General features: G+C 49.1%; 1 protein-coding gene across 1 annotated transcript in view; it reads left to right on the top strand.

Annotated features, from left to right (window-relative positions):
* Positions 1–21,621, top strand: part of TRMT44 (tRNA methyltransferase 44 homolog) — a 73,272-nt gene that overhangs the window by 9,545 nt on the left and 42,106 nt on the right. The window contains exons 2-4 of the mRNA XM_075346847.1: positions 2,058–2,175; positions 14,138–14,357; positions 15,932–16,000. Of these exons, the coding sequence (XP_075202962.1) occupies positions 2,058–2,175; positions 14,138–14,357; positions 15,932–16,000 (407 nt within the window). The remainder of the gene's footprint in view (positions 1–2,057; positions 2,176–14,137; positions 14,358–15,931; positions 16,001–21,621) is intronic.

The following is a 21,621-nucleotide window of genomic DNA, read 5'->3' as shown; positions in this document are numbered from 1 at the left end:
TGTATTTATCACCCATTCCTGGTTTTGGCTACAAATACTGAGGTAAAAAAATCACCAAATACTCAACATGTGCACGTGGTCCTATAGAAATCTGCACACTGTGCTTCTTTTTTATACCACATGCACATGTTGAGTATTTGGTGAGTTTTTTTCACCTCCAGTATTTGTAGCTAAAACCAGGAGTGGGTGATAAATACAGAAGTGGTGCCCGTGTTTCAATTATACTATTTTTCCTCTGATTGTTCCACTCCTGGTTTTGGCTACAAATACTGAGGTAAAAAACTCACCAAATACTCAAGATGTGCACAAGGCCCTATGGAAATCTGCCCACTGTGCTTTTTTAGGCCATATTCACATGTTGAGTATTTGGTGAGTTTTTTACCTCAGTATTTGTAGCCAAAACCAGGAGTGGAACAATCAGAGGAAAAATAGTATAATAGAAACACGGGCACCACTTCTGTATTTATCACCCACTCCTGGTTTTGGCTACAAATACTGAGGTAAAAAAAAAATCACCAAATACTCAATGTGTGCACGTGGCCTTAGAATACGTTCCCATGATGAGTATTTGGTGAAGGTTTTTTTATCTCAGTATTCGTAAACCAAAACCAGTAGTGGGTGATAAATCGAGAAATGGCTCCCGTGTTTCTATTATACTTTTTTCCTCTGATTGTTCCACTCCTGGTTTTGGCTACAAATACCGAGGTAAAACACTCACTAAACACTCAACGTGTGCACGTGGCCTTATATATTCATAAAGAGACAGCGACAATCTTCATCTTCTGGTTTCATCTAATGACACATTCATCGTTCTGGTTAAAAAAAATTATCACCGCATTATAAAAATAGTAAATTTGAGACATATTTTTTTTTTTATTTTAGAAGACGTTCAAAGAAAAACAAAAGGAATTTCTTTTCACTTACAAAATAGTAATGGGGGGTCTCATAGATGCATTCCATTACTAATCTAGGGCTTGATGGCAGCTGTGAGCTGACATTAAGCCCTTATTACCCTGATTGCCACCGCATCATGGGAATCTGGAAGAGTCAGGTAAAGTTCCAGGATTGTCACATCTAATGGATGCGACGATCCTGGGCAGCTGCAGGCTGCTATTTTTAAGCTGGGGTATTCCCAATAGCAATGGGTCTCCCCAGCCTGAGAATACCAGCCCCCAGCTGCCAGGTTTTATCATGTCTGGGTATCAAAATTGGGAGGAACGCACGCTGTTTTGTTGTTTGTTTGTTTTTTTTTTTTTAATTTTTAACATCTTTAAATAATTTAAAAAAAAAAAGCTGCATGTGACTTCTTAATTGGATACACAGCCAAGATAAATGCATGGCTGGGGGCTGCATCCTGTAGTTGTGGGCTTTATCTGTGCTGGGTATCATAATATGGGGGGATCCTATGCCAATTTTTGTTAAATTTTATTTTCACTGTACGATATAGACCTTCAGACAGGATCTGTGATTGGAAGCGTCAGACACACTGTCACTCAGCATGGGGGCGTGTCTCACAGCAACCAATCACAGACACTGATGGGCGGGGAAAGCAGTGAATATGCATGAGCCTAAGGAGCAGTTTTTCTCTATTTTACCTTTTTTTTTTTTTTTTTTTTTTTTTCATTACTCGAGTGCCAGTTCCGAATCATTAGCCAGAATTCCTTGAGAATTCCGGGCCCGAGTATACCGCAGGGTACCTTTGAAACCGTGCGGGTCTGGATTTTTACAGTCTGCATCTGCCCATTGCTATTTACTAACTATTTTGTGTGACATCACTTTCTGGTCTAAGGGCATAAAAATTGTGAAATTTTAAAAAAGTTTTGACAAATTTTCAATTTTATAAATAAAAGCAAATAATATTGACACAAGTTTACCACTATCATGAAAACATAATCTCAGAATCACCGGGATCCGTTGCGGTGTTCCAGAGTTATAACCTCATAAAGTGACTGGTCAGATTTTTAAAAAATGAGGCTCGGTCCATAAGGGGTTAATGTGTTAATTTGCCGTCCCCGATGGCAGATAAGTAACCTTGTGTTTTCTAAATCCCTTTCCAGATGTCTCCAGTAATATTGTGACATTTGTGCCTTTGGAGGAGCCGAGCCGCGGACACTTCCAGGTCAGGAAAAACAACATTCATCAGATCCGTCTTGCACACGTGGAGGATGATGAATGGTGAGCGGTTTTCTGCACTGCATACATTAGCGTTAGGCCCCTCGGATGTGATGTATGGCTCCGATGACTGGCGAGACCCTCCACTTATTAATGGCACTCATTTATTCTGAGCGCCATCACTTCTCTCTATCGACTTCTTCATTGTGCTCCTGTTTTCTTTATCTTTTGCATTGATTTTGTGTCGGGGATCAGTAGATAAAACACGCGGTGATGGCGCCCGCGGTGGTGCGCACGTGTGCTGCGTGTTTGCTGCCAGTAGTAGACAGTGATCGCTCCGTTATCAGGAGACAATTGGTAATGAGATACTTTAGCATCTTCACTCTTTGCAAATCAATCGGAGTTCCCCCCCCCCCCTCAAGTGTTCATACTTAACAAATTCTTTATTAACCCTAAGGGAACCAATCACCAGGATTTTTGTATATAACCTAAATCCAGTGCTATACTGGCTCTATCAGGCTGATTCTATACATACCTGTAGTAGTCAGCTCGGATGTATAGGGTTTTGAAATCCAAGAAAGTAAAGTTTATAAAATCAGCAGCTGCTTGAGTGACAGCAGCTGAGGAGCAGATGATAGCAGGGGAATGAGTACTTAGTTATTCCCCCCCTTCCTTTTAGAAATAGCTTAAGTATTATACAATCGACCTAGCAGGTCATACCCATATGACCAGAAGGGGCGGGGCCTCCGCCAACATAGCTGATACAAGGAAACAACATTTGTCTGTTAGCTGAGGCCTCGCCCCTTCTGGTCACATGGGTATGACCTGCTAGGTCGATTGTATAATACTTATGCTAATTTATCAGTTAGTCAGACATTCATCCCATTCCAAGTAGGGGGATGTTGGGGGTCTGGCAGGGATTGATGCATGACTACTGAGGGTCTAATTTTTGGGACCACCACCGATCCAAGTAACAAAGGGGCTTCAGTACTGACTTAGTAGTGTGCCCCCTTTTATGGTTGTTTCTTGCATATCTCGGTCAGGGGAGAGCACCATCTGTGCAGGGGGCTGCAACATGGTCTTGTTCACTTGGATTAGACTGTCCTATAGTGATGAGTGGGCACTACCATGCTCGGGTGCTTGGTACATGTATCGAGCAGTCGGAAGCTAGGATGGGCGCGACTTGAGTACCGAGTATAATGGAAGTCAATGAGGAACATGAGCATTTTTATGGCAAATCTTCTGGAAAAATGCTCCTGTCCCCAATGACTTCCATTATGCTCAGTACTCGAGCCTGTCTAAGCAAGTGCACTGCTCGTTACAAGTACCGAACATGGTAGTGCTCGCTCATCACTAGTTACGAGTACTGAGCACCCGAGCATGGTAGTGTCCACTCATCACTAGTTACGAGTACTGAGCACCCGAGCATGGTAGTGCTCGCTCATCACTAGTTACGAGTACAGAGCACCCGAGCATGGTAGTGCTCGCTCATCACTAGTTACGAGTAGTGAGCACCTGAGCATGGTAGTGCTCGCTCATCACTATTACGAGTACTGAGCAGCACCTGAGCATGGTAGTGCCCGCTCATCACTAGTTACGAGTACTGAGCACCCGAGCATGGTAGTGCTCGCTCATCACTAGTTACGAGTACAGAGCACCCGAGCATGGTAGTGCTCGCTCATCACTAGTTACGAGTAGTGAGCACCCGAGCATGGTAGTGCTCGCTCATCACTAGTTACGAGTAGTGAGCACCCGAACATGGTAGTGCTCGCTCATCACTAGTTACGAGTAGTGAGCACCCGAACATGGTAGTGCTCGATCATCACTAGTTACGAGTACCGAGCACCCGAGCATGGTAGTGCCCGCTCATCACTAGTTACGAGTACTGAGCACCCAAGCATGGAATTGCCCTCTCATCAGTACTATCTGATCATTCCTCCGCACAGTTGGGTGGTCAGAGTGCCAAGTTGTAGGAGAAAATGCTGAAGACGACAGGGATGCTAAACCGGCAATACACTATCACTGTATAAGGCTAAGTTCACATTTCCGTTGATTTGTATCAGTCACATGCGTCGCTTGACGCATGTGACTGATGCGCTGTTCAACGCTGTACAACGGATGACAAAGAACAGAATTCTTTGTCGGATTCCGTTGTGTGCGGGGGCGGAGTTCGGGGGCGGAGCCGAGCGGGGGGCGGGGCCAGGCGCTGAGGATGTCAGTGGAAGTGCTGCGGTCTGCATGGCTGGGGACAGGTGAGTGTATCTGTGAGTGAGTGAGTGTGTATATGTGCATGTATGTATGTATGTATGTATGTGTGTGTGTATGTATGTATGTGTGTGCACATGCAAAGTGCGGGAGGGGGCGGAGCCGAGCGGGGGGCGGGGCCAGGCGCTGAGGATGTCAGTGGAAGTGCTGCGGTCTGCATGGCTGGGGACAGGTGAGTGTATCTGTGAGTGAGTGTGTGTATGTGCATGTATGTATGTATGTATGTATGTGTGTGTGTATGTATGTATGTGTGTGCACATGCAAAGTGCGGGAGGGGGCGGAGCCGAGCGGGGGGCGGGGCCAGGCGCTGAGGATGTCAGTAGAAGTGCTGCGGTCTGCATGGCTGGGGACAGGTGAGTGTATCTGTGAGTGAGTGAGTGTGTGTATGTGCATGTATGTATGTATGTATGTATGTGTGTGTGTATGTATGTATGTGTGTGCACATGCAAAGTGCGGGAGGGGGCGGAGCCGAGCGGGGGGCGGGGCCAGGCGCTGAGGATGTCAGTGGAAGTGCTGCGGTCTGCATGGCTGGGGACAGGTGAGTGTATCTGTGAGTGAGTGTGTGTATGTGCATGTATGTATGTATGTATGTGTGTGTGTATGTATGTATGTGTGTGCACATGCAAAGTGCGGGAGGGGGCGGAGCCGAGCGGGGGGCGGGGCCAGGCGCTGAGGATGTCAGTGGAAGTGCTGCGGTCTGCATGGCTGGGGACAGGTGAGTGTATCTGTGAGTGAGTGAGTGTGTGTATGTGCATGTATGTATGTATGTGTGTGTGTATGTATGTATGTGTGTGCACATGCAAAGTGCGGGAGGGGGCGGAGCCGAGCGGGGGGCGGGGCCAGGCGCTGAGGATGTCAGTAGAAGTGCTGCGGTCTGCATGGCTGGGGACAGGTGAGTGTATGTGTGAGTGAGTGTGTGTATGTGCATGTATGTATGTATGTATGTATGTGTGTGCACATGCAAAGTGCGGGAGGGGGCGGAGCCGAGCAGGGGGCGGGGCCAGACGAGGGTGTCAGTGGCAGTGCTTGTCTGCATGGCTGGGGACAGGTGTGTGTATGTGTGTGTGTGTACATACATGTGCGGAGTGCGGGAGGGGGCGGAGCCGAGCAGGGGGCGGGGCCAGACGAGGGTGTCAGTGCTTGTCTGCATGGCTGGGGACAGGTGTGTGTATGTGTGTGTGTGTGTACATACATGTGCGGAGTGCGGGAGGGGGCGGGGCCGAGCGGGGAAGTGTCGGCCTCCCTGCACACGTAACCAGCCTAAATATCGGGTAACAGCAAAGCACCCGATGTTTACCTTGGTTACCCGATATTTACCTTGGTTACGGGCCTACACCGCTTAGCGCTGGCTCCTTGCACCGTAACCAGGGTAAATATCGGGTAACCAACCAAAGCTGGTGACGTGTGCAGGGAGCCAGAGAGCATGCGCAGCGAAATCCGACGGATCTCGCTGCTCAAAAAACGTTACATGCTGCGTTCCTCCCGCCCGGCGGTCAGTCGTTCCACGACTGATCAGTCGGGCGGAGGGTGCAACGCAGCATCATCAGTCACAATCCGCTGCTCATACAAGTCTATGGGAGCAGCGGAATCCGCTAAACGGATTCCGCTGTTTACAAGAGCAGCGGATTGTGACTGATAGATTTTAGCGGAAATGTGAACTTAGCCTAAGATGGGACTAGAGCTCTCTTGCCCTTGGACTGTCTGGTATTACATGTGGGCCTGAAATGCAATGCCAAATGCCACCAGTGGACAAGAGGGGCGCTGTTTCAGGGAAAACCCATCTTTTAGGAGCTGATTTTCCTGGCAGCCGCATAATGGACGTACGACCTGAGACAACCAGAGCCAGAGTTGCCGCTGTTTAGTGTCTTGTAGAATGGGGGGTGCTGAGTAGGATACCCCGCTCTAGGATGCCGTATACTCTCATAGGACATTTGCCATTCAGGATGACCTCCGCCGTCCTGCAGCCAGTTTCTGGCCTCGCTCGTCGCGGTCTAATTTCCTCCTCTTTGTTCCTCCGTGCTTGGCCAGGATAATCCGTGGGTGCATTTATCTCGCTGAGCGCCGGCACATTACTCTGCGGCTCCTCTAATCAGGCTTCTCTGCAGTTTGTTAAAATGTAAATGAAATTCCCCTTCTTTTATTTCCCGGCGGCCGCCTCGATGTTTTATCTTGTCTCCTTAAGTCTCGGGGCTCTTTGTTCTCCTCTGAATGCGGTAGTTGGCGATACGGGCCTCGTTAATTCTCCGCATGTCCTCTATTATTTACCGACTGTTGATTAATAAGCCGCGGCCAGGCAGGTTGTGCTTTTTCATTAACCCTTGGATGTGCGTTGCGAGACGGACGCCCTCCACTAACACAGAGCAATGCAATCAGGATAAATGTCACCAGCTAAAGGGCAAATTATGGCCGACAACTCTGGGGCGACCACCTGAACCCTCCGGCTGTAGCAGATCTCCTCAGTTTCCTTGCCTTCTAAAATCAGCGCCATCTCTTTCTACAGGTTGTACGCGGTACTGCAGCTCTAATGTAGATCAAGGTGCTTCTTGTCTCACATGTTTTACATGTTTTTTCTTAGAAAGCTGCCAAGGTTTTTTTTTTTTTTTTTTTCCTATCCTCGGCATACCCTGTAAACGGGAAGCTATTATCAGAAAATTATGGGGTTGTTTTTGTGTGTAAAGGGGTATTCACATTTCCAAGATCCTATAATAATATTAGCAAATACTTCCAATTAGAAATGTAGTATTTCTTCATCGTTCCTATGGGAGACCCAGACCATGGGGTGTATAGCTTCTGCCTCCGGAGGACACACAAAGTACTACACTAAAAAGTGTAGCCCCTCCCTCCGAGCATATACACCCCCTGGATAACCAAATATAGCCAGTTCAATGCTTTGTGTTCAGGAGGCACACATCCACACATGCATTCTCATCTGATTTTGATTTTTGGAAAGAGTTTGAAGAAAAGCGGGTCCAAGCCTGGACTCCCGGCATGTCCCTTCTCACCCCACTGTGTCGGCGGTGCTGTTAAGGTTGATTTCAGGGCTGGAGCCTTACATGCCGCGCTCCTTCACCATCCCTCCGGGGCTCTGGCTTGAAGTGGGAGCCAGCACTGTTCTTCCTGCCTTGCAGGAGACCGGTCTCCATCCGCAGCCCTTTCAGGATCCTGCCGGACGGAGCACTCATCCCTCAGGGACCTGGCCCTGCGTCTCACAAGCTAAGTATCTGAGACGTTATTATCGGGGGGTCCCTTGTACTTTATTGTTGGGGAGAGTGTGCTGTGTATCTATTGTGACATTTCCGGCCGGTTCTCTGGTTTTTACCTGAGAACCGCGCCGATGGTGCCTGCTCGCCGTCCGCATCGTTAAATTTAGGCCCCGGCTTCGCTTGAGGCCTAGTTTCGTTTTCACTGCCCCTGCATGCCAATCATGCAGAGGGACAGTGCGACTACGCCCAGCGACTGTTCAGCACTGGGGAGGGACACTCCTCTCTGAGGAAATATTCCCTCCCCTGTATATCTCCTTGGCCCTCCGATCCCGCTCTTAGAGTTGGCCCCGCCCCCTCTCCTCGCTCCGGCGCCATTTTATCAGCGTTCTCATGCATGTCTGCATAACCACATTGTGACAGCGATCGGCGCTGGCCATCTCTCTGGGGGTCCGGGCTGTGGGATCTGGAGGGCACAGAGATGTCTCTATGTCAAACGGTCTGGCAAGCCACAACCTCCGGTTGTGGACCTGCTTATATACACTGTTTATATACTCTGCTGGGGGTCATTCTGGCCAGAGCCCCCACTTCAGCAGCATGTCTCACATCAGAGCAAGGCTGTACTTAATATGCACTGCTGTAGGCTCGTACTGCCTGTACCGAGCACATAACCACATTGTGATGCCTGCTCTAACATAGTGGTGCCTCAGCCTGGAGGCTCATCCCCAGTGGTCCCTGCGGCTGCTCCGGCTCCGGTGGCTGAACCCCCGGCTTGGGTAGAATCCCTCTCTCCAGGGGACAGCTGTCCCGGACACTGCTGAGCATGCATCAGCCCCCTTCTCAGGGCGCTTCTGCTGCTATGGCTCGCTCAGCAAAGCCCACAGAGGATTCTTCATCTGGTCTCAGACCCCGTCCTCCTAAAATGGAGACGCAGGGTCCCCTTTCCTTCCTCGTCCCGCGGCTCTGGTTCACGAGCTGACTCGCAGGACAAGGAGGATGCCTTTACTGGGGGCTCGGACGCTACTCCATGTACCCCATTGATCTGTCCGAAAGTGACGCAGATGCTAATGATTTGATTGCGTCCATTATATTTGTACTGGACCTCAATCCGCCTGTATCAGGGGAGCACCCCTCTCTGGCAGAAAAGCATCAGTATACCTTGCCTAAGAGAACAAGGAGTGTGTTCCTTATCCACTCCAGTTTTTCAGGCCACTGTGACCAAGCCCAGAGCCTGTCCTGACAGACGCTTCCCAAAGCGTGGTTCTGATGACCGTTTTCCGTTTCCACCAGAGGTGGTCAAGGAGTGGGCTCATTCCCCAAAGGTAGACCCTCCGGTGTCTAGACTCTCAGCCCGGAAAGTTGTATCAGTGGCTGATGGCAACTCCCTTAAGGATTCCACTGTCCGCCATCTGTATATGAGGCGGCAGGGGCCTCGTTCTCCCCACCTTTTGCAGCAGTGTGGGCTTCAGAGCCATCTCTGCTTCTCTAGAGGAGATGCATTCCCTCACCAGGGACTCTATGCCCGAGATGGTTGCCTTAACTTCCAGGTCTTCAGCCTTTTCATCCTATGCCATGTCTGCCATGCTGGAGGCTCCGCACTGCGGTGGCTTCGGCCAATTCTCTCGCTATCCACAGGATCCTGTGGCTTCGAGAGTGGAAGGCAGACGCTTCTTCAAAGAAGTCCCTTGCTGGGCTCCCATTTGCTGGGCCCAGGTTGTTCGGTGAACAACTGGATGAAATTATTCAGGAAGCTACTGGCGGGAAGAGTACTTCCATGCCACAAGCAAAAACAGGGCAGGAACCAGTCGAGGTTTCGTTCCTTTCGTTCCTCCAACTGGTCGTCCTCTAAGCCCTCGGCCTCGTCCACTAACTCAGCCAAGGACCAAAAACTTGGGGAGCGGTATATCTCTACCACAGAGCGCAGGGCACTTCGACTCCGTCCGAATCAGCCCTCTCGATCACTGTGCTGGAAATCAGAGCTGTGCTTCTAGCTCTCTTGGCCTTTCACCACCTGTTGGCGGGCAAGAACATTCGAGTCCAGTCAGACAACGCCACAGCGGTTGCCTACATTAACACCAGGGCGTGACACTCAGCCGCCTGGCACTGTTGGTATCCTTCAGTGGACGGAGGATTCCAGGTCCACCACATCCGCAGTCCACAACCCAGGCGTGGAAAACTGGGAGGCAGATTGTCTGTCTCAGCCGTCAAACCGTGGACAGCGGCGAGTGGGCTCTGCATCTGGCAGTGTTTCGGTTAATCTGCAGTAAGTGGGGCACTCCGGAAGTGGATCTTCTCTCCCACGATCCTCAGGCCTTTGCAGCAGACGTGCTGGTTCAAGATTGGTCCCAGTTTCGTCTGTCCTACGTGTTTCCCCCTCTAGCTCTCTTGCCCAGAGACCTGCGCAAGTTCAGAATGGGGGGCCGTCGGGTCATTCTCATTGCCATACTGGCCCAGGCGAGCTTGGTACCCTGACCTGCTCCATCTGTCCGTTGAGGTGCTGTGGCATCTCCCGGACCGTCCAGACCTTCTCTCACAAGGTCCGTCTTTCCGCCAGAATTCTGCGGCTCTCAGATTGACGGCGTGGCTCTTGAGTCCTGGATCTTGACGACTTCTGGTATCCCTCCTGAAGTCATCTCCACTATGACTTGGGCTCGGAAGTATTCCTTGGCCAAAATCTATCACAGGACCTGGAGAATTTTCCTGTCCTGGTGTCGCCCTTCCGGCCATGCTTCTTGGCCTTTTTTTCCTTGCCGACCCTCCGGTCCTTTCTACAGTCCGGTCTGCAGCTAGGACTATCCCTCAATTCCCTCAAGGGACAGGTCTCGGCTCTGCCAGTGTGTTTCCAGCGGCGTATCGCCCGGCTGGCTCAGGTGCGCACCTTCATACAGGGCGCATCTCACATCATTCCGCCTTACCGGCGGCCTTTAGATCCCTGGGACCTTTAATCTGGTCCTCACGGCTTCCAGAAACCCCCCTTTGAGCCTCTTAGGGAGGTTTCTTTGTCTCGTCTTTCACAGAAGGTGGTCTTTCTAGTGGCCATAACTTCCCTCGGGAGAGTCTCTGATTTGGCTGCACTCTCCTCGGAGTCACCTCTTTTGGTTTTTCATCAAAACAAGGTGGTTCTCCGTCCGACTCCGGACTTCCTCCCTAAGGTGGTTTCTCCTCCACCTTAACCAGGACATTTCCCTGCCTTCCTTTTGTCCGGCTCCTGTTCATCGCTTTGAAAAAGCGTTGCATATCCTGGATCTGGTGCGGGCGCTCCGGATCTATGTGTCTCGCACCGCTGTTCTTAGGCGGTGCACCTCTCTTTTTGTGCTGACCACAGGTCGGCGTAAGAGCCTCTCGGCTCTAAACCGACCCTAGCTCATTGGATTATGTCGGCCATTTCCGATGCCTACCAGTGTACTCAAGTGCCTCCCCCGCCGGGGGATCAAGGCACACTCGACCAGAGCTGTCGGTGCCTCTTGGGTTTCAGACACCAGGCTACGGCTCAGCAGGTCTGTCAGACTGCCACTTGGACTAGTCTGCATGCCTTTTCGAAGCACTACAAGGGCATGCTCATGCTTCGGCAGATGCGAGCTTGGGCAGACGCATCCTTCAGGCGGCTGTCGCCCATTTGTGAAGTTAGGCTCCGCCTACTTCTCAGTTTTCTGTTTATTCCCACCCATGGACTGCTTTGAGATGTCCCATGGTCTGGGTCTCCCATAGGAACGATGAAGAAAAAGAGAATTTTGTTTACTTACCGTAAATTCTTTTTCTTATAGTTCCGTAATGGGAGACCCAGCACCCTCCCTGTTGCCTGTTGGCAGTTTCTTGTTCCGCGTGTTATCACCGGCTGTTGTCGTAGACAGAGTCTCCGGTTGTTCCGGTTCTTGCTCTATCTCTACTTGTGGGTGGCTACTCTCCTTCAGCTTTTGCACTAAACTGGCTATATTTGGTTAACCAGGGGGTGTATATGCTCGGAGGGAGGGGCTACACTTTTTAGTGTAGTGCTTTGTGTGTCCTCCGGAGGCAGAAGCTATACAACCATGGTCTGGGTCTCCCATTACGGAACTATAAGAAAAAGAATTTGCGGTAAGTAAACAAAATTCTCTTTATTTCTCCTGATATAGCCATGTCTCTTCACATGCAGGACCTTAGGTATCCATGGTTACGACCACAAGCAATTCTGTGGTCATCATAACAATGTATACCTAAGGTCCTGCAATGCCCTGCACATGAGGTGAGAGACATGGCTCTATCAGGAGAACTATACTACATTTCTAATTGGAGGTTTTTGCTATTATTATTATTATTATTATTATTACACCTACTACATATTGGATATTAGTGTCCCCTGTGCATAGGTAGAGCTGCCTCTGCGTGCCCCTTCAGAGAGCGCAGAATTCAGACCAGCAAAGTAGCCATGCCACTGAGCCGAACTGTCAATCATAAGTAGCGCCCCGCCCCTTGACAAGTAGGAAGATGGGAGCGGTGCGCTCCTGAAAACAAATAATGAGACACCCAAAGAAATATATCCACATGGAATACTGGCCTGAATAACCTCTGACTGAGAGTAAATCACATTGCGGGGTGCACTGACTCCTGTCACCTCAGTGATTTAAGATTAATAAAAACTATAGGATGGCACCCACACAACTCACTAAAATAATAATAATAATATAAATAATCTGTAATGTTTGTCATTTCTGAAATTTTACTGACCTGATGAATCATTTTTACTACCCAATCAATGCCCTAAAAAAAAAATAAATAAATAATGGCGCGAGGTAAAACTGCAACTTGGATGGAGGTAAAACTGCAGCTTGGCGCGAGGTAAAACTGCAGCTTGGTGCGAGGTAAAACTGCAACTTGGTGCGAGGTAAAACTGCAGCTTGGTGCGAGGTAAAACTGCAGCTTGCCGCGAGGTAAAACTGCAGCTTGGCGCGAGGTAAAACTGCAACTTGGCGCGAGGTAAAACTGCAACTTGGCGCGAGGTAAAACTGCAACTTGGCGCGAGGTAAAACTGCAACTTGGCGCGAGGTAAAACTGCAACTTGGCGCGAGGTAAAACTGCAACTTGGCGCGAGGTAAAACTGCAACTTGGCGCGAGGTAAAACTGCAGCTTGGCGCGAGGTAAAACTGCAGCTTGGCGCGAGGTAAAACTGCAGCTTGGCGCGAGGTAAAACTGCAACTTGGCGCGAGGTAAAACTGCAACTTGGCGCGAGGTAAAACTGCAACTTGGCGCGAGGTAAAACTGCAACTTGGCGCGAGGTAAAACTGCAACTTGGCGCGAGGTAAAACTGCAACTTGGCGCGAGGTAAAACTGCAACTTGGCGCGAGGTAAAACTGCAACTTGGCGCGAGGTAAAACTGCAACTTGGCGCGAGGTAAAACTGCAACTTGGCGCGAGGTAAAACTGCAACTTGGCGCGAGGTAAAACTGCAGCTTGGCGCGAGGTAAAACTGCAGCTTGGCGCGAGGTAAAACTGCAGCTTGGCGCGAGGTAAAACTGCAGCTTGGCGCGAGGTAAAACTGCAGCTTGGCGCGAGGTAAAACTGCAGCTTGGCGCGAGGTAAAACTGCAGCTTGGCGCGAGGTAAAACTGCAACTTGGCGCGAGGTAAAACTGCAGCTTGGCGCGAGGTAAAACTGCAGCTTGGCGCGAGGTAAAACTGCAGCTTGGCGCGAGGTAAAACTGCAACTTGGATGGAGGTAAAACTGCAACTTGGATGGAGGTAAAACTGCAACTTGGCGCGAGGTAAAACTTCAACTTGGCGCGAGGTAAAACTGCAACTTGGCGCGAGGTAAAACTGCAACTTGGCGCGAGGTAAAACTGCAACTTGGCGCGAGGTAAAACTGCAGCTTGGCGCGAGGTAAAACTGCAGCTTGGCGCGAGGTAAAACTGCAGCTTGGCGCGAGGTAAAACTGCAGCTTGGCGCGAGGTAAAACTGCAACTTGGCGCGAGGTAAAACTGCAGCTTGGCGCGAGGTAAAACTGCAGCTTGGCGCGAGGTAAAACTGCAGCTTGGCGCGAGGTAAAACTGCAACTTGGATGGAGGTAAAACTGCAACTTGGCGCGAGGTAAAACTGCAACTTGGCGCGAGGTAAAACTGCAACTTGGCGCGAGGTAAAACTGCAACTTGGATGGAGGTAAAACTGCAACTTGGCGCGAGGTAAAACTGCAACTTGGCGCGAGGTAAAACTGCAACTTGGCGCGAGGTAAAACTGCAACTTGGCGCGAGGTAAAACTGCAACTTGGCGCGAGGTAAAACTGCAGCTTGGCGCGAGGTAAAACTGCAGCTTGGCGCGAGGTAAAACTGCAGCTTGGCGCGAAGTAAAACTGCAGCTTGGTGTGAGGTAAAACGGCAACTTATCCCGCAAAAAAGAGCCTCTCGCATGGCTGTGTGAAAACAGAAATTAAAAACTTAATGTTCTTTTGAGAAGGCAAGGAAATAATGACATCAATAAAATTGTCATTAATGGGTTAAAGTTCCTTTTTAAATGGCGACATTCAGTATAAAATCTGAGATTTTTTTTCTGCATATTCGGGCCATTCTGGTGCAGTAATAGTCTCTGTTTTCCAGGGCACTCTCTCTGCACACTGTACACGCGGATGGCTGGGAATCGGACGGCGTTATATACCCTAAAATCTCCTGGATGAAAAATGAGCTGCTGTCTCGGCTGGCGAAGTGGTCCACGGAGGACAAGAGGAGCGACTTTAAGAGCACCCTATCGCTTATTGCTGTGGATAAATATAGCAAGCGGTATCAGAGCCTGAAGGAGAAGTACAGAGATATGGTGAAGGTAGCTGCCGCTCATCCATCACTGCCGCCACACACATTAATATCAAATCAGAAAAATGAACCGTTTTCCGGCCTCATATTCCGGCATTATCTGCCCTAGTAAATCCTAAAATAATGACAAAACCGTCCCTGATACATTTACTGCTAAACAGGGTCAACATTTCACCTGCTCCTTACTCCACTGCCATTTTCTATTTACCCTTGTTACTGCTGTTGCTGGATCCTCAGGGGCGGAACTTTGCACCATGTGATCTGTTTAGCTATTTCTGATTGGCCAAAATGGCTTAAACGTGATAACTAGAGGACCTTGGGTCATTTTGGGGCTACGGGAGCCCTTGTGAGTATCTTTTTGATAGCCATAACCCACCCCTCCCCCTAAATGTGACCAGTGATGTAGATGGTACAGATATTTGCACTTGACTGAGCGCCTCCTGAAGGTTTCTTTTCCACATACGGGGAGCAATAAGGTTTCGGCTGTGTTTGAGGTTTTTTTTGTTTTTTTTTTTTTTTACTCAAACATATTAAAGCTGTAAAGTTTTCTCCTGCGATTTTTGACAATCACAGCAACAATGTTGCGCATCATTAGGGCCTGGGAGCATATCACATTAGTCTGTAGGCTGGTGACCTTCAGGACTTCTAATACTAAAGGGTGCTTTACACGCTGCGACATCGCTAGTGATTGCTAGCGCTGTCAAGCGCGATAGCATCCGCCCCCGTTGCTCGTGCGACATTTGATTCTCGCTGCCATAGCGAACATTATCGCTACGGCAGCGTCACATGCACATACCTGATCAGCGACCGACAAACAATCCCTCCCTCAAGGGGGAGGTGCGTTCGGCATCACAGCGGCGTCACTAAGCGGCCAGCCAATAGAAGCGGAGGGGCGGAGATGAGCGGGACGTAACATCCCGCCCACCTCCTTCCTTCCTCATTGCCGGTGGAGGCAGGTAAGGAGATGTTCGTTCTTCCTGCGGTGTCACACATAGCGATGTGTGATGCCGCAGGAACGACAAACCACATCGTACCTGTGGCAGCAGCAATATTAAGGAAAGGAGCGATGTGTCAACGATCACCGTTTTTGAACGAGTTTGCGCTCGTTGATCGTTGCTTTTTGGTGTCACATGCTCTGATGTCGCTACCGGCTCTGGATGTGCATCACTAACGACGTGACCCCGACGATATATCGGTAGCGATGTCGCAGCGTGTAAAGCACCCTTAAGGCCCTGGTCTTTTCTAAAAGACTTAAAGGGATTGTCCCACCATTAAATATCAACTGTCAATACATACTGTAGATTCAACTTATAGATTACTTGTGGTTTAAAAAAAAAAAAATAATCCCGTGAAGAATTATTGCTTTTTCTTACATAGTGTGGCGCCACCTGCTGTTCATGTTATATACCAATGTGTACGGCCACCTAACGAGCGGCACACCGGTGGTCGCACATGCTCCTTCGCTCTCCCAACAGTGCGCTCTGCAGAGCAGCTGATTTTCTTTTTGCTCTGCTTCTGATAAAAGGAGCGGAAAACAAAAAGCCGTTTTTAACTGTCTTTTTAAAAAAAAAATTTCCCCTGCAGGTCTGGCCTGAAGTGACAGATCCAGAGAAGTTTGTATATGAAGATGTCGCCATCGCAACATACTTGTTAGTAAGTCCATGTGACTCCATAAATGAAACACCTAGCGTTTATGTTCGCTCAGAACAAGACCCCCTTTTTTTTTTTTTTTTTTTTTTTTAAATAACTCATATGGTCAATTTTCTTAGTAGAATCATGACAGGTTCAAATGGACAGTGCGTGTGGGAAATAGGAATTCAGCACAGCGACAATAAAAATATTAAAGTTGCCCTGTAGGAATCATTACTGAGGTCTGGGGAAAAAAAAGTGACAATAGATAATATGCAATGAGGTGCAAAAAGGAATGCACACTTTATATAACCACTGATGTTATCAGTCCAAAATAATTTGCTGATTAACTCCTTTATTCTTATTATACTAGTTAGGCCTAATTGTGGTGTTTTTTTTTTTTTTTTTTTTTTTTTTTTATATAAACCAAACCTTAAATTTTCTGTATTGATCCCTATCGAAGAAATACCTGCTGTCACCACTAATACTGCTGATTATATTACATAGATGCATTACAAAAAAACAAAAAATACCTCCAGGCACCACTAGGGGGAAACAAAATAAATAAATTATGTGCATTCATATTTGCCCCTAGTTGTGGCTGAAAGCATTTTATTATATATATATATATATATCTCAGTACAGACCAAAAGTTTGGACACACCTTTTCATTCAAAGAGTTTTCTTTATTTTCATGACTCTTCTGAAAATTGTAGATTCACATTGAAGGCATCAAAACTATGAATTAACACATGTGGAATGAAATACTTAACACAAAAGTGTGAAACAACTGAAAATATGTCTTATATTCTAGGTTCTTCAAAGTAGCCACCTTTTGCTTTGATTACTGCTTTGCACGCTCTTGGAAATCTCTTGATGAGGTTCAAGAGGTAGTCACCGGAAATGGTTTTCCTACAGTCTTGAAGGAGTTCCCAGAGATGCTTAGCACTCGTTGTCCCATTTGCCTTCACTCTGCGGTCCAGCTCACCCCAAACCATCTCGATTGGGTTCAGGTCTGGTGACAGTGGAGACCAGGTCATCTGGCGTAGCACCCCATCACTGTCCTTCCTAGTCAAATAGCCCTTACACAGCCTGGAGGTGTGTTTGGGGTCATTGTCCTGTTGAAAAATAAATGATGGTCCAACTAAACGCAAACCAGATGGAATAGCACGCCGCTGCAAGAGGCTGTGGTAGCCATGCTGCTTCAGTATGCCTTCAATTTTCAATAAATCCCCAACAGTGTCCCCAGCAAAGCACACCATCACCCCTCCTCCTCCATGCTTCACGGTGGGAACCAGGCATGTAGAGTCCATCCGTTCATCTTTTCTGCGTCACACAAAGACACGGTGGTTGGATCCAAAGATCTCAACTTTGGACTCATCAGTCCAAAGCACAGATTTCCACTGGTCTAATGTCCATTCCTTGTGTTCTTTAGCCCAAACAAGTCTCTTCTGCTTGTTGCCGGTCCTTACCAGTGGTTTCCTAGCAGCTATTTTACCATGAAGGCCTGCTGCACAAAGTCTCCTCTTAACAGTTGTTCTAGAGATGTGTCTGCTGCTAGAACTCTGTGTGGCATTGACCTGGTCTCTAATCTGAGCTGCTGTTAACCTGCGATTTCTGAGGCTGGTGACTCGGATAAACTTATCCTCCGCAGCAGAGGTGACTCTTGGTCTTCCTTTCCTGGGGCAGTCCTCATGTGAGCCAGTTTCTTTGTAGCATTTGATGGTTTTTGCCACTGCACTTGGGGACACTTTCAAAGTTTTCCCAATTTTTTTGGACTGACTGACCTTCATTTCTTAAAGTAATGATGGCCACTCGTTTTTCTTTACTTAGAATTTGTATTATGGCAAGAAAAAAGCAGCTAACAGCCTATTCAGTAGGACTATAAGCTGTGTATCCACCAGACGTCTGCACGAGACAACTGATGGTCCCAACCCCATTTATATGGCAAGAAATCCCACTTATTAAACCTGACAGTGCACACCTGTGAAGTGAAAACCATTTCTGGTGACTACCTCTTGAACCTCATCAAGAGATTTCCAAGAGCGTGCAAAGCAGTAATCAAAACAAAAGGTGGCTACTTTGAAGAACCTAGAATATAAGACATATTTTCAGTTGTTTCACACTTTTGTGTTAAGTATTTCATTCCACATGTGTTAATTCATAGTTTTGATGTCTTCAATGTGAATCTACAATTTTCAGAGTCATGAAAATAAAGAAAACTCTTTGAATGAGGTGTGTCCAAACTTTTGGTCTGTACTGTATATATACATACAGTATGTATATAATATATATATATATATATATCTATGTACTGTATGTGTATATATACGGTACAGACAAATTTGGACCCTCCAGTCACCAGTATAAGCAGACAGCAGCACCGCACAAAAAGACCACCTCCCCTCAATATTAGGTGTGTGAGAAGTAAGCATACAACTCTGGTCTCCTGGGCTAACCTCCTACGTAATTAGAAAGTGCTGGGAGATTAGAGCTCAGATGACTTACACTTTCAGATAAAGTCCCTGTGGTAGAAGGGTCGGCGCAGCTGAATTTAGATGTCACATTACTAACCCCCCCCTATCGGCTCCCTTCCTTAAAAGCAAGCAATTGGAGGAGGGGGAGTGGGGGACTTTCTTTGTCGCTCCATTGGGAGACCCAGACAATTGGGTGTATAGCTATTGCCTCTGGAGGCCACACAAAGTATTACACTTAAAAGTGTAAGGCCCCTCCCCTTCTGGCTATACACCCCCAGTGGGATCACTGGCTCACCAGTTTTGTGCTTTGTGCGAAGGAGGCAACACATCCACGCATAGCTCCACTTTTTAGTCAGCAGCAGCTGCTGACTATGTCGGATGGAAGAAAAGAGGACACATATAGTGTCCCCAGCATGCTCCCTTCTCACCCCACTGTATGTCGGAGGTGTTTGTAAGGTTGAGGTACCCATTGCGGGTACGGCGGCAGGAGCCCACATGCTGATTCCTTCCCCATCCCTTTTTACAGGGCTCTGGGTGAAGTGGGATTTACCGGTCTCCAGGCACTGAGACCGTGCTCCATCTACAGCCCCTGGAGAAGATGCTGGATGGAGCGGAGTACATCAGGGACATGGCCCTGCTTCCTCAAGGTACTCTGTGTCCCCGTGCATTTGGCGCTCACACCGCAGCATGCTGGGTGTTGTAGTGCGCCGGGGGACATCAGCGCTGCGGCGCCTGTGCCATGGCCTCATTCAGCTTTGCTGAAGCAGGCTCACTTATGGGAATTGGTCGCGCCGGCCGCTGGGACTGCGGCGCGGCTGGCACTTGTAGTGCGCCGGGGACTTCAGCGCGGCCTGCGCTTTTACGGCGGCCGCGCTGATAACTAGAGTCCCCGGCTTTTGCGGCCTGCTTCCGTTCGTTCCCGCCCCCAGACCTGCCAGTCAGGAGAGGGGCGGGACGCTGGCCACTTCCAGGAATCGGTCGCGCCGGCCGCTGGCAGCGGCGCGGCTGGCACTTGTGGTGCGCCGGGGACTTCAGCGCGGCCCGCGCTTTTACGGCGGCCGCGCTGATAACTAGAGTCCCCGGCTTTTGCGGCCTGCTTCCGTTCGTTCCCGCCCCCAGACCTGCCAGTCAGGAGAGGGGCGGGACGCTGGCCACTTCTATGAATCAGTCGCGCCGGCCGCTGGAACTGCGGCGCGGCTGGCACTTGTGGTGCGCCGGGGACTTCAGCGCTTTTACGGCGGCCGCGCTGTTAACTCGAGTCCCCGGCTTCTGGGCCTAGTCTCCCTTCGTTACCGCCCACAGCCCTGACAGTCAGGGTAGGGGCGTGACGCTGCATAGAGCAGAGATGAGAGCTGGAGTATGTTTTGCATACTCCACCCCTCTCACTGTGTGCACTGTGAATCCGGATTCCCGCACTTTCTCAGGCACGCCCACGGCTTCCTTCTCTACAAGGACACCGGCAGCCATTAGTGTCAGTTTCTGTACGATACAGAGACAAGTGTGGAAGACCCTGGCATTCTGGTAGTCACACAATCGCTGTAACAGGCGTTAAGCAGCACCTGTGGTGCTAACCCCACTAGTGCAGAAGTGCACTTATAGATATGCTTGTACTATATACATTGCACTGTTTGGTCGCACGTTGTATATACCCTCCTGGATTATGCGGAGGAGTTATCAGCATATTCTCTGTGTAAAACAAAGGTGCAGAACCACATGTTTTTCTATACAGCTGGTACAGCATGTACGGCTATACGGCCGGCAGGTACATAGACTCCCATTGTATGCACTAATGGCCAGGGGATGAGGACGGTGTCTGCAGTATTTACTGACAGTTTTTCTGAGACTATGGCTATGATACTAGAAGCCTAGCAGTCCGGACATGTCTCTCACAATATGGGCACTGTTGAATCATTGATCCATGGCCCCCCTCAGTGTGAATAACTAACAGCTCCGGGAATGTCACACGCATCCCAGAGTCACGGCTCTGCTCGGACGTCAGTCCCAGACAGCCTAAGTGGGCTCGCTATGAGCGGCCTCGGTTTCATCAGGGTCCTAACAGAAGGACTCGCTGTGTAATGAGGCGGAAGTAGCGGCTCAGGATTCGATCCTGAGACCGCTCTCAATCTGGATACACCTGATTGTGACGCCATAGTAAATAATCTTATAGCGTCCATCTATAGAATGTGGGTTATTTCTCACAGCTCCTCCAGTGGAGGAGTCAGCTTCACGTATTTTTCTGGACCACTCTGCCTTCAGAGAGGCAGTCCAGGAACACCACGCTTATCCAGATATGCGCTTCTCCAAACGGATTAGGATACACGTTATCCCTGTCCCCTGACTTGGTCAAGGACTGGACCCAATGTCCCGAGCGGCATCCTCCAATCTCCAGGCTTGTAGCTAGATCCATAGTTGCAGTGGGAGATGGAACTGCAAACTCAAAGATGCCACTGACAGACAGATGGATCTCTGGTCGAAAGCCATCTATGAGGCTGTCGGCGCACCGTTGGCTCCGGCATTCTCTCCCTTGGGGCACTCCAAGCTATTTCAGCTTGTCTTACACAGATTGACACGGTTACACGTACATCTGTGCCGCAGGTGGCATCCTTAACCTCTCAAATGTCTGCATTTGTTTCTTACGCGATTCAGGTTGTCCTGGACTCTGCGAACCGTGCGGCGGTAGCCTCCGCTACTCCGTGTTTTTAAGCAGAGCCTGGTCTGCTCGTTAAGTGAATGGAAGGCAGATTCTGCTTCCAAAAAAGGTTGCCTAACCAGTTGCCTTTTTCTGCTGACCGACTGTTTGGTGAGCGTTGGATGTAACCATCAAACAGTCCAGGGGTAAGGATTCATCCTTTCCTCAGCCCGGACACAACAAACCCCAACAGAGCAAGAGGCAGTCGGGGTTTTCGGCCTTTTCGAGGCTCGGGCAGGTCCCATTTTTCCTCGTCCAATGTGGACTCAAAAGGATCAGAGGAGCTAAGATTCTTAGCGGGCTCAGTCTCGCCCAAAAAAGCGACAGTCTGAAAACCCGCTTCCAAGGCGGCTTCCTCATGACTTGCGGCCTCGGTCGGTAGCAGGCTCTCCCGCCTTGGCGATATTTAGCTGCCATAGGTCAATGACCATTGAGTGTGAGACATTCTGTCTCACGGGTACAGGATAGAGCTCACTTCT

Source organism: Anomaloglossus baeobatrachus, chromosome 1 (assembly GCF_048569485.1).
Source record: "Anomaloglossus baeobatrachus isolate aAnoBae1 chromosome 1, aAnoBae1.hap1, whole genome shotgun sequence".
Lineage (NCBI taxonomy): Eukaryota > Metazoa > Chordata > Amphibia > Anura > Aromobatidae > Anomaloglossus > Anomaloglossus baeobatrachus.
This window is presented reverse-complemented; position numbering and strand designations above follow the sequence as displayed.